Raw genomic sequence first — 13,726 nt, 5'->3', positions numbered from 1 at the left:
ACCTTCCCGTGCGTTCGGAGTGGCGGATCATTATTCGGTAGACGTTTTTATTTAGTATTCAAAAGGGCAGGAAAGCTCGCAATTACCATCCGTTTTGCAAATAGGGAGAACCGACGTGGTAAACACGGTGAAAATTCGTTGGATTTACGATCTTCGCCGGGACCCAGGCGATCGCCACGTGAAATTAACGACGCTTGATTATTTTTAATGTCGTTGGAACATCGTGTGTAAATTGTCAAGTGTTAACTTCTTCTCGGAGACGTCTTTGACCTACCGACTGGTGATGAATGTCTCCGGGCGAAGTTTGCTCAGGGAAAAGCTAACTACGTTGCACAACTTTCTCGCTATCATTTTCTTGATGCTTCAAATTTTCTCGTTTTTAACAGTCAAAGCTTCTGGAATATTCCAACCAAAGTAAATTATTTTTTTTCTTTTATTTTTAATGGATTTGGTATTTCACATATATTGGATTTCATGATTCTCTGATAAAAGATTCTATACACAAAATAGGACTTTTTTCTTATTAGAATTGAATGAGGATCCATAGGTCTGGATTAGGTCTAGGTTAGATCCTGAAATATTCTAACTAAAGTATTTTTTTTTTTTTTTCTTTTATTTTTAATGGATTTAATATTTCACATATATTGAATTTCATGATTTTCTGATAAAAGATTCTATACACAAAATATGACTTTATTCTTATTAGAATTGAATGGGGGTCCATGGGTGGAATCACTCAGATATAGAGCAAGATAAAATATATTTTCTCCATCCCTCGTCGCGTATTTTCAAAAATTTAATATCATCAATAACCCATATACAGAAAATAAAGAATGCAATTTTTCGTAAAAAAGTTTAGTAGAGATTATAAATAGGAATGGAAATAAATTTTTATCTATATGGAATAAATAAATCTCCTGAAACGATTAAAATTTAGATAGTAGATTTTTTTGTAAATGTAGAGGGTTCAAGTGTAATCTTATCCGTCACCCAACACTATCACTTTTGTGATAAAAATTGAAGTTATCACACTCGTAAGGGAAACCCCCACCTATTCTACTTTTATTTCGTCGAGCTTTTGTAAAATGATACGCTAGAAATAAATAATGTTCAGAATATTGTTGAGAAAATGGAATCTTTTGTCATTGTTGTCTCTCTTGAAAGTGTACAATAAATGATAATTGTAGAATTCATTGGAGAAAATATATAAATAGCTAGAAAAATTTGTTTCTTATCCAGATAAATTTTAAAGAAAAATTGCTTTTAATTTTATGATCCTATAAGAAGTGATATCGATATATATTTTAATAAAAGTTTCATTAGAATTGGAAGAAAATTGAATCTCACTTTTATAATTTTTGCCTTGCTCCAAAGTGCATTGATAATTAATTGTAGAATATAGAGAAAATATATAAATGGCTAGAAAAATTTGTTCCTTTTCCAAATAAATTTTGAATGAAAATTGCTGCTAATTTTTAATCCTATAAGAAATAATATCGATATATATTTTAATAAAAGTTTCATTAGAATTGGAAGAAAATCGAATCTTACTTTTGTAATTTTTGTCTTGCTCGGAAATTGATAATTAATTGTAGAATATAATGGAGTATATGGTTAAAAATATAAATATAAATGTCTACAGAAATTTGTTTCTTTTCCAGATAAAATTTAAATGAAAATCTCTGTCAATTTTTCGGCCATACGCCAAACATAATATTGTAATAAGAGCTTCGTTAGAATTATTTGTCGTAATTTTGTAGGATACTGATAAAGTGTAACGCTCATTTTTATTTTTCAGTGCGTGCAAATGGCGCACGCGTTAAGGCGCATCTCGTACGCAACCTGTGAACCTCAGCACGCTCAATTCAGCTTCCTCGCTCGAGAACCTAGAGCGCACTTCAGCATACAATATTGCCATTCTTTCATCACCGAATCTGCAGAACAGGTGAGTGCACTTTTTCATTCTCCAGCCTGTTACGTAGCCTACAATTCCTATTGCATGTTTACGACAAAATTTCCAAGAATTTCTCATTAATTTACAACTTACATATTACCTTCTATAATACTCAAAATAATAAGAGGAAGATATAATTAGAATTTATATTTAAACAGAAGCTGTCCTATACAAATTATCAAAGGTTTACATATATTATACAAATTTAACATTAGAGCTTTAAATTTCGAATTTTGTCATCCCCAAGAAACAATTTATTCAAAGTATTTAATATTCATCTACTTGCAATAAAATAAGAGTGGTGTTTAATGATATAAATAGTAAGTAGAAGATATAATTAGAATTTATATTTAAATAGAAGCTATCCTATACAAATTATCAAAGGTTTACATATATAATACAAATTTAACGTTAGAGCTTTAAATTTCAATTTTGTCATCCCCAAGAAACAATTTATTCAAAGCACTTCATTCATCTACTTCCAACAAAATAATCCAAGTCTTCAATGATATAATTAGTTTGGAAATGTTAAATTTCTTCGTAGAAGAATGTAATTTAACTTATACAGACTGAGGAATCCCAATGTATAAAACAACTGAGTACATCTTTTTGTGGCGTTTAAAAATTCAATACATAGTTATGATCAGCGAAACTACATGGTTTTTTTTCGAACGAAAGAATTTTTCACGCAACACATGTCGAAGCGGAGTAAAAAATTGTTCCACGTCCGCTTTATATCGGTGACCGACACAATCTGCGGTAACGCATGCCGGATGGGGAAAGAAAAAAGGCGGGAAAAAAGGGAGTCGCAAGTTGTCCTTGGTGATATTGCAATAGTACATAGCCATCATCCAGGACAAATTGCACCGACACAGAGAAAAGACAGACGCGTGCAGGATATTACTCGGCGTTCAGATCCACTATGCGAATAAATCGTACACACGTGTCATAAGTTCTTGATGTCCCCCGTCGACCTGAGCAAAATCTGTTTTAGAGCGAAGACCATTATGCTTTTGACGGATTTACCTTCGCGGAACGTTAATGCGAACGGTCAACATTCTATTGTTAACAAATGTGAACTTTATTAACGGTCGATTTCTGTACTATTAATATCTATTTGGGATTAAATTATCGAATCGAGACTGAAAGACAAGGCTCGTTTATTCGCGATTTTATAGGCACAGTTGCAAAACATAATATTTAGATTTATTCTGAATATCGAACGTTATGTATAAATTTTATTTTTCAATAATATGGACATTTCGAATGGCTCCGCTAACGCGCGAGTGGAACTTATTTGCGCACAGTTTACGTACAATGAGTGTGTAATGCATAATAATTTAAGCGATGAATAGCTCGTTATATCTCATCATACGCCTCATTGTTGTTACATTATTTCTCGGCATAAATAATTCCTTCGTTAATGAGTTTTCTGCACAATATGTCAATAACTGTAACTCGACTGGCGCTGGTTGAAAAGGAAACTAAAGATTGTAAAATAACTTTTCAGTCAAATTTGTCGAACTCGTGTGCGTTTGTGTAACGCTTGATTGCATATTAATCAACAGCATAGTTCAAAAAATTTGATCAATCCATTTAGTGAAAAATTCTTTCGAGTTTTGGAGTACAAATGAAACATTTAATTTCAATTTATTTTCTTAATTTTCTCCATTTGAATTGAATCGATTTCACTTTAATCAGTACATCGAGAATGTAATATTCCTGAATATAATCAATATTAATAATATACATTACCAGAGATTTCTTTCACTATAGAAGCGGTATTATAACGTATATTTCTAACAGCAATGTTAATTGCAAAGTGTCGATAATTAATTTCTTCCCCAGGATACTCGATCTGCGAAAATATAGGGATTAATATTTCACTGTGGATGCTTCTTCAATGAGGTACGAACGCTCTTTCCTCGAATCTTAATTGGTTAATTAATTAGATAGAAGAAACTGCTTTTCGCCGGGATAAATAAACTACCGGTCGGCTCGGGTAATTGCGTTGCGTCTTTTTAATAAACAAATAGACTTCCGCGCCAAATTAGCGTAAAGAATTCGAAACTACCGCGTTCGTTACGTAAAAATATCGAAGTCTTATCGAACCTGAAACGAGCAATTCGCATAGCAAAGGGAAGGTACTTATTAAAACTTTTCAAAAGTATAGCTAACGTTCGAGCTAATTAAACGTTTTTGCATATTTTCTCGCTCGTTCAGGGACACGGTATTTTCAGCACGATTTGCAAGGGTCGGCAATTAAAACGAAAGCGACATAACAAAACGTATCCAGTGCGCTATTGCGTCTGTCTACGACCGCCTTATAGAACGTTCGTGTAATTTCACTCCTTTCACGTGCCTCGGACAAATTACTTTTCACCGTGTACGCATGAACTTAATGAAAACGTAAAGTGTGTGGGCTGCGTGCCAACTGCCTCGTTTTAATTTCGACAATTTTTCTTGTGACGCGTCACTCCGGACGAACGCATCAATTAAAACAATCGCAATTTTCGTCGGTGGAAGTTTCGCCGTTTCCCAAAACGGAGCTCTCCTTTAACACTGTACGATTACAATATTAAAATATAATAACAATCGGTAGTGCAGTGGAAAGGGGAATGAAAAATAATTGCACCCAAATAATTGCTATTCAATTTTTAAATATTAAAATTTTTTTATAACGAGATAAGAATAATACCCACGCAAGAATATTTCTTCTACCAAATTTGAAGATGTTAAATTTATTTTCATCTGCGAAAATTATATCGTTCTACCTTCTTCTTTACAAATAAAATCCGTTATGAAGTTTAAATAAAATACAGAATCATGTCTGGGGGTGTTATGTTAAGCACTGATGGTGGAAAATTCGATTTTATGGACGAGGACGACCATATTTAAATTTATTAAAAATTATTTCAAAGCGATTGCAAGTAAATAATATAAAGTTATAGGAATAAAATAGTTTGGATCCCCATTATCATCCATGAGGTAAGAAATATACTAAACTCAGCGTGTAACGAAGTTTATTAAATATTTAAAATAATATCTCAAGTTTACGCTGAAACATTAATGAACGATTACGATCTTCACGCTTACGTACGTTTCTATAATAGTCGAGGCACTACGTAAGCCCAGACATTCTGTTTAATGAGACTACTTCTTACCGGAGGAATCATAATTTCAGACAAGATCTCAGAATGTTTATCTCATAGATAATGACTTGGACATTTTCTCCAGGTGTTGCACTTATGAACATCGTATCGGTGAACGCAGAATGCTTCAGTCATTAAGCGCTATCGAATCGTGAATCTTTATAGCATCCCCGATTATCTGACGCAGCCTTGATTTTCGTACCAACGGCAAAAAATCGCGTAATGTATAGCACACTCATTAAATTCTATCCCTACGATTAAATCGGTACAGTAATTTTAATCGCGGATGATTTTCAATACAAACTGTTTAGGCATTTTTACGACTGAAATTATTAGAAAACTGAACGATACAAAATAAACATTTCAAATCATTTTTGTATACCGTTGTGAAATGGCAATTATTCGAACAGTTATGATAGAATAATTATTAAGAAAAACAAGAAACATTTCGAGCTGGTGTATCTGAATTTTGTCGATCCTTTTCACTTTCTGTTTTTAAAAATATTTTTAAATTTAATTTTGAGGAGATTCGTGACACGGTTCGTTATAAATAAAGTTTAAGAAGTTAAATGGGTATCAGCTAGTGGAGGAATACGTAATCGACGCGTATCGAAGGGGCCAATTCGTGCAATAGGTATTGGCAATATGGGAGTAGCTATTAACACGAAGAGACGAGTCTGTCACATTATCGATTTTCGAAGGTACGAGGCAGGAACCATGAGAGAGGATTATGTTATAATGAATTGGTTTCGCTAATTGGGCAGTCATCGATGTACGGGACACGAGTTTCTCGGGCACGCAACGAAGGAAGCGAAGGAAGAGTAAACGTAGAAACCAGGAGTCAGAGACCTGTTATACTGTGAAGGATTGGACCGAATATAATCGACCGGGTCGTTGACACGTCTTTGTACCTGGTGCAAAAGTCTCGTCGATGGCACGCCTGGTCCCACCAAAAACGATATTTAACAAGGATAGGAATTAACCAAATGTGTTTATCGTATCTTTTGTAGTTTTCGTACAGGAAAACAAAAGTTTAACTCGTCTACTAAGAAATTATGAAGAATTAATGCCACGTATAGATGACATGATTTTTCACTTTAAAAAATCTCAATATTAGATGCTAAAGAAAAGAAATCTAGATAGGATTCTAAAAATAAGTTCTGTGACAAATAGTGGGTGCACTAGTTTCCAATTATTTGCAAAGAAAATTTCGTTTCAGTGGACAATTTGAGGGGTTTGCTTGGCATTTTTCTCAGTGCTTATCAATTTATTAAACACCTGATTTCGTTGCTTTTAGTACATTTGTCATTATTTGTAAAATCCTTTTCAGAGTAAAGATAAAGATTCTTCTAATTTTCATTCCCTGTCGAATTTGCATTACCTGAATAAAATTTATTCGTAATTCTCCTACTCTCGGTTTGTTGTTCATTGATTTAAAGAACGAATAGAATGCTAAGAATTTTATTAATTATGAAAAGAAAGTTCGTTTCAAAGCAAGTAAATAAATTATTTAGACGTTGTTTGGTAATAGAGGTATTTGTGACTTCATAGACAATAACAGAAATTGCCTCCCCAAACAGCGACAAAATGGCATCGTTAGAGTTCCCTGTGTCTGGTGTAACGACGAAGAACTCGTTACTCTCGTCACTTTTCGTTCCTTTGACGTCGTCTTCATCATAGAGATGATAATTTGAAATATACTTAACTCGACATCACGATTCTCTCCATGTTCCGCATGCTCGATTCCCTGCTAATTAGTCAGCAAAACCAACCTCGCAGAGAGGAACAACAAAGACATTCTCTTCGATGCTCCTTTGACTACTTCCATCAGAATTTCATCGTCTATCCCAGAATATGCTTACACTCTACGTTTAATTATGCGACGCGTGCACACTTTGAAAATTAGCAGCGATCTAGAAAATTATATTTCGTCTTATATTGACTGTAAAAAATTATCTGTAACTCCGCTATGCGTTCGAAATTTAATAAAATCTAAAAGTTTATTTTCGAGGTCTCAAAGCTTAAATTTTTTCGTAAATTCATTCGTAGCTTCTTTTATTTTTTATTTTTTATTTTATATTATATTACATACATCAGTGTCCTTTAAAAAATCTGATAGATTTGAATATCGTAACATTTTTAATTTCGTGTTTTTCTCTTCTATTGTGAAAATCATTTAAATATAATTGATACCAAAATTTGCGTTACAGTTTGAACGTTTTGGTGCACTTTCCTTTGTTCTCTATTCTTTTGTTCGCGTTTGCTCGGCGAGAAATTAATGTACTACGAATTCCTTGATACGTACAACACGGTATAATCAATCATTTGATTCTATGGACCAGAAGACGAATCTCTAAACACTATCGGGGGTCTTTGTATCCGATACGCGTATCTCGGAGTATTTTGGGTAATTGAGCGGCTAATAGATCCACAAATGTGCCGCCTCACTAGGGATCTTGTTCAAGGTATTGTACGTGACCGACTCTGTCTGCATCTAGCGAACAACCGCTGGTAGGTTTCAAGTGGAAACTGGAACTTGTGTCGTCGTTTAAAGCTGATGCATCGTTTACACCATTCTGGAATACTTCGAAACTTTCCTAGTTAGAAAGCATTCAACGAGAACTAACTGCAGTTTTTAAGTAATTATAGAATGCAGCTCGATTCTCGTTGTTCAGGAGCAAGATGGAAACGTTTTAGGCCACTGTATAGATTTTTCATAATTGCGTTTCGAGAGAACGAATAGTGAGATTTTTCTTGTATTTATTGTAATTAATTGACGATTAATAGACAAAATTAATTAATAGAAGCTTCTGGCCAAAGTAAATACTCAAAAAAATAAATAATTACTATGTTACACTTATAGATATAAAACAAATATTCATTCTATCAAAAATCGTATCAATTTTTATTAATGCAGTTCAGTATTGCGAGGAACTTAAACTAAGTTAGCAAGTTTAGATACTCAAACATTTATAGTAATTTTTATTTCTGTATGGTACCTGGGGATTATTCGTTTTTATTATTTTGATTTTGCTCGAAATTCGTAGTAAAAAATTAATTCTTCATGATTTCTTAACACAAGTTTTTTTCTCTATACGAAGAATACAAAGGATATATTTGGTTAATTTCTATCCCTGTCAAATATTGTTTACCTTTTCCATCTTCGAGATAAAAAGAACTGATGTACAAAACTTATCATATTTCTTGTCGCTTTGGAATTCGTAAATTCAGTTAGGCAAACAATCTCGCAGGATATTGTGCCATTAACTTATACCACAGTGATTCATCACTGGAATTAATGATAGTTCAATATTGAGATTCCATTAAACCACAGAATGCTTATCATCAACTACGTCCCAGCAACCTCAGGACTGTGCGTCCTCGTAATTTCAATCTACTGAAATTGTGATATAGCCAGGACAAGATTTCGCAATATTTGGAACGACATTGTTCTAAAACTCAGAATCCCTTAAGATTGCTATTGTCCTAATTCTTAAATTCATACTTCTGATTCAATAGAAGAAGAAAATTAACAGAATTTTTCGTGGCAAATTTCCTCTTTCTAATTTTCAAATTTTGAGTATGAGCTATCTAAAAAAAAAAGTGTACTATTTGACACATTATCTGCCATGTGAACACGCCTTTTCAAAATGAATTTCACAATATCAATGATACCTCCATAGACTTATAAAAGAAATTTAAATACTTGAAATATATATCTTATTATTGATACATGCAAAAAATAATTTGAATTCAATTGAAAACATTGAAATTAACAATTTCCCACTTAACTTGTTCCTGGTGAATTAACCTATATTCCGTTCAAAAAATAAAACATTTTAAATATTGTTGCTTGTAACGGTTTACGAGCGACAGGGGTATAATAAACAAAATTAATTGGGTGTAAAATTCAGCGGTACGCATATTGCTCGGCAAGTAAACGATAAGAGCGTATATTATGCTCTCGATTGGTTAAAAAGCGACTCTCGAGTACATGTACGTATGTGTACGTACGTACAGGCGCCCATTGACTTCCCATGTGTATCAATTATTCAGTTGAGTATCTCCTTGAATAATTCATCGTCGTTTTAAAGTTATAAGTTCGGGTTGAACGGTGTGCGCAACCCGTTTACCTTCGCTTTAACATGTAACTTCTGAACTCCGTTCCTCGTTGATGTGAAAAGGTACTTGCGCGCCTGTTCGCCTAACCTTTCATTTTATTTCGGTTCGAGTGTCAACCATCTTAAACTCTGCGCAAACGAGACCAGCAAAGCGTTCGATTCGTAAATTATAATATCGTTTACGAGCATTAATAATCCTACAAACATTGTTTGCATTGGGTATTTAATTTTTTGTTTCTGTTTCTCTTTATTCGAGTCTCATTTTTTCCTTACGTTTTACGTACTGCTTTAAATTTTATTATTTATCTTAACGTTACATTAAACTTGGATCTTTTGGCGTTTCTGCAACCAAAACGAAGTATTTTGTAATATCGATTCTTTTTAAAAATCTATAATAATTCTCGTCAAATGGTTTGCTTACTAATTATAATTTCTGTTTGCATAATTTTGATGTATCCCTGATACTTTGTAACGTACTGAAACATTTTTTGTATAATTAACAGTTTCGAAAATATTTCAATGCAAATGTAGTTAAAACGTGGATGCGATTATGAAGAGCCTAATTGGTACTCGATAATACATATCCACTGCTCGAACCGTAGCATAAAATAATACCGGGGTTCCTTCAGACGGTCGAGATAATCGTTTATTTTGGACACGGGTTAACTATATTTAATAGTATTACGATTTAAGGGTCTGTTATCGATGCAGATACATACATCAACCGTCACCTTCCGAACATGTAGAACAAGATTGAGGAATGGTGATTGACCATCTCCAATTAAATTGGCGTCCAACAGTTCTTGACTTACATCCCGCTGCTACTGCCGGTTGTAATGCGATACCCAGTAGGGTTTATAGTGTACGTATCGGTATTGGATTCATCAGGATTATACTCATTTTCGCCTTATTTGTTCGGCCTACTTGGCGCAAACTCCTAGCTAGCAAATCCTTCGATTCATCGAACGTGTCTACAAGCTTCTGGGCTCCATCTTCGAAAGGATTAGTGATGATTGCATCTCTTGTAATAAGTTTATTATTTCGTTTTCAGCCTTTTGTTCGCCTGTCGTCAGCCTTGTTCCTTCTACTCTTGACTTTTCGATCAAAAATCAGGTGATCTCAAATTTATCATGGTGCTTACAACCCCTTCTAAATTCCTGAATTAATTTTCAAATCTCACTCTGAAAATTAATTTTTACAGTTTCTTTCAAAGCTTTTGATCTGATAATGAATGTATCAAATGGTATCTTATTATGTAAATTTTACGTGCAATTTTACTTATGAGCTCCTCAGAATTCGTGAATTAATTTTTATTAAAATTTCACTTAGAAAATTAATTTTCACAGTTTCTTTCAAAGCTTTGATGTGATAATGAATGTATCAAATGGTATCTTGTTACGTAAATTTTACGTGCAATTTTACTTATGGGCTCCTCAGAATTCGTGAATTAATTTTTATTAAAATCTCACTCAGAAAATTAATTTTCACAGTTTCTTTCAAAGCTTTGATCTGATAATGAATTTATCAAATGGTACCTTATTATATAAATTTTACGTGGAATTTTACTTATGAGCTCCTCAGAATTCGTGAATTAATTTTTACTAAAATCTCACTCAGAAAATTAATTTTCACAGTTTCTTTTAAAGTTCTGACCTGACAGTGAGTGTGTCAAATAGTATCTTGTTACGTTGTTATTTTTTGAGTATAAAGAATTTAGAGGTCTACCATTCAGTCGAAGATAATCGAATAAAAATAACTAAAACCCAATTTAAACGAACGTTTTCCACTGAAATTTAATAGATACAGATTTACTCAGCTTGTTAGAGCCGTGTACTGTACGCGCTTTGTCAATACTCTCGGCGTAGTCAAACAGATGCATAAAGAGCAATGGATCGCGTTCTTTTGTTGCGTTTTCTACTTTGGAATGCAACTGACTGCATGTAGGTTATACATTGTATGCATTCGAGCGAGAAAAACGCAACGCGCCACATGCAGCGTGCAAAACGCTCGAGCCTAACGCGTCCGTTTCCGCTGTTACACGTCTGACGATTTACACACAAGCGCGAGCGCTGTCAAACGACACCTATCGCGCAATTCTTCATGGTTCTTTTGAATTATCGCTCTTGTACCAATGAATCAACGCTTCCGTGCAATTTATTAATTTTACACAATTTATTCCGAGAAAAAAATTATCATACGTACGTTCGCGTCTGAATCATCGTCAAGTATGATCAGAAAAATTTACGGTACAAAATAATAATCGTATTCATTACGTTACATTTTTATCGAAATAAAAGGTAATGTACTTTCAGAGTGATGTAGACTGAAATTTTAGTTTAAATCCTTGGAATCTGCACGCGCTCGAGACATTTTAAAATTATAATATTTTCTTCCGGTTTTTCCTGCGAAATTAACATACTTTGAGCAATGCTACTTTCCATGCGAGAGTGCCGGAATTACGTCGGCTGTGGTGCCGACTACTTAATCTGCATTTGTGGAAACCCGATGTAAAATCTGTAGCTCGTCACCCTTTTACTGCATCTGTTTTTCTGGCAAAATCGTTGAAAATAACTATCGAAAATAACCGCTCAGTTTATAAACATTTTGATGCAGCATTCGTTCATAATTAAACCAAGAAAGAACTTCTTCGATACCCTTTTTATTCTTTAAAACTTACTCTACGCCACTCTTATAATTCTAAATTTTACTCACATTAACTTTTCACGTGCAACAATGAGATGCAATCAATACGTTAAAAATTTTAATGAGCTGCAAAAATGTTTAGGTGATTTATTCTTCAGCCATTACATTAAAGTACATAATAATTTCAAAAAATAAAAACTATATATGACTTATAAATTTGACTGTTATAGTATTCTTGCCATTTTGCATTACAATGAAAATTCTCTGAATAATCGTTCGCAATACACCTACTTTACATTGTTCAATCACAACGTATCCAAAATTCTTAATCAACGCGACAGTCAACCATATCTAAACTGGAGGTCGAAAGGGGTTGAAACGCGCAAGGGAGTCAGTTAACTTCCCCCTGATTAACATTACGTGACAATCGAGACGCAGGAAAGTCCGTATCCAGCGGATGTAACCGTAGCTTCCGTCTCCGTGATCCTCCGAGGCGCGATCTAAAAGCATCTTCCTGTTGTCTAAAAGATTTCGCTGTCTGCCTAAGGCTTCGATATCCGTTGGTAGCAAAAGGAGACGGGCATGGACTCTTTTTCTTCGGGATTACTAAGAATGGCAGGAGCAACTTCTTTGGGCGAGAGACCCCCCAAAGTGGGGGAGTAGTAGACTTTGCACTTCGAACTTTACGCTCGGTCTGGTGCCAGGCGTTTGGTCAATCCTAATGGCACTCTTCGGATTAAACTTTAAATACCTTCCGGTGAATTAAGAACGCCGTCGTTTGTGAAACTCGTAAATGGCGCGCGACTCTGTAGAAGAGCAACGTTTCTTCCCAGGGTCCTGGAGAAGGGACACGCATCGAAGACGAATTAATCGGAAGGTCTTAGCACCGGATTCCAGGACAAAGACGATTTTCTGATGCTCGTTTCTTCGTTAGTAATTCTATGTAGCAGCCTCCTGTTTAGGGGCGATTTATTATTACGAAGACATCGATTTTATTCAAATTTTTTCTGATAATTCTGGAGCAAAAATAAGCACACGTTATTTTCACGATTTATTATTGCGAGTTCACCAGTTTTTTTCAAATTTTTTCTGATAATTCTAGCTCAAAAATAAACACACATTATTTATACGATTTATTATTGTCAGGTTTCCTATTTCATTCAAATTTTTTCTAATAATTCTAGAGCAAAATAAGCACACGTTATTTACACGATTTATTATTGTCAAGTCTCCAATTTTATTCAAATTCTTTCTGATAATTCTAGAGCAAAAGTAACCACACATTATTTACACGATTTATTATTGCGAGCTCACCGATTTTATTCAAATTTTTCTTGATAATTCTAGCGCAAAAATAAGCACATGTTATTTGCACGATTTCTTATTGTGAGTTCATCGATTTTATTCAAATTTTTCTTGATAATTCTAGCGCAAAAATAAACACATGTTGTTTGCACGATTTATTATTGTGAGTTCATCGATTTTATTCAAATTTTTTCTAATAATTCTGGAGCAAAAATAAGCACACATTTGCACTGAAATACCCCGTTGAACCACTGTTCTGTTTCGCGTGTATCAAAAAGATAGGCTTTTATCGTCGCAACTCTGCTCGACCGAACACTAAAGAATAGTAAATAAAACACATTGAAAAATGGCTGTAGGAGTCGCGAATTTAAAACGTGTCCCTAAAGTAAACCAATTTAAAATATCAGCCGCGCGGCATCGCGAAATCCCTGCCGGAAGAGGGAAGGGTTGTCGGGTACGTCTACTATAAAACGTATGCTATCTCGCTCATGCTTGCCCTCGCAACGAAAACGTTTATAATATAATTTGTTGGGAAATTAAATTTAAAAGCG

The 13,726-nt window shown here is 34.2% G+C and overlaps 2 protein-coding genes across 4 annotated transcripts in view; one reads left to right on the top strand and one right to left on the bottom strand.

The window, feature by feature from the left end:
- The window catches only part of Fucta (glycoprotein 3-alpha-L-fucosyltransferase A), a 428,362-nt gene that overhangs the window by 47,418 nt on the left and 367,218 nt on the right, over positions 1 to 13,726 (bottom strand). The window lies entirely within an intron of this gene.
- The window catches only part of LOC143345934 (EGFR adapter protein), a 270,232-nt gene that overhangs the window by 184,258 nt on the left and 72,248 nt on the right, over positions 1 to 13,726 (top strand). For all 3 annotated transcript variants that reach the window (XM_076773560.1, XM_076773564.1, XM_076773563.1), the window contains one exon: positions 1,799 to 1,945. In XM_076773560.1, coding sequence (XP_076629675.1) covers positions 1,799 to 1,945 — 147 coding nt within the window. The remainder of the gene's footprint in view (positions 1 to 1,798; positions 1,946 to 13,726) is intronic.

The sequence above is a fragment of the Colletes latitarsis genome, chromosome 9, assembly GCF_051014445.1.
Source record: "Colletes latitarsis isolate SP2378_abdomen chromosome 9, iyColLati1, whole genome shotgun sequence".
Classification (NCBI taxonomy): Eukaryota; Metazoa; Arthropoda; class Insecta; order Hymenoptera; family Colletidae; genus Colletes; species Colletes latitarsis.
The sequence above is the reverse complement of the archived record's forward strand: the minus strand, read 5'-3'. Positions and strand labels throughout refer to the sequence as shown.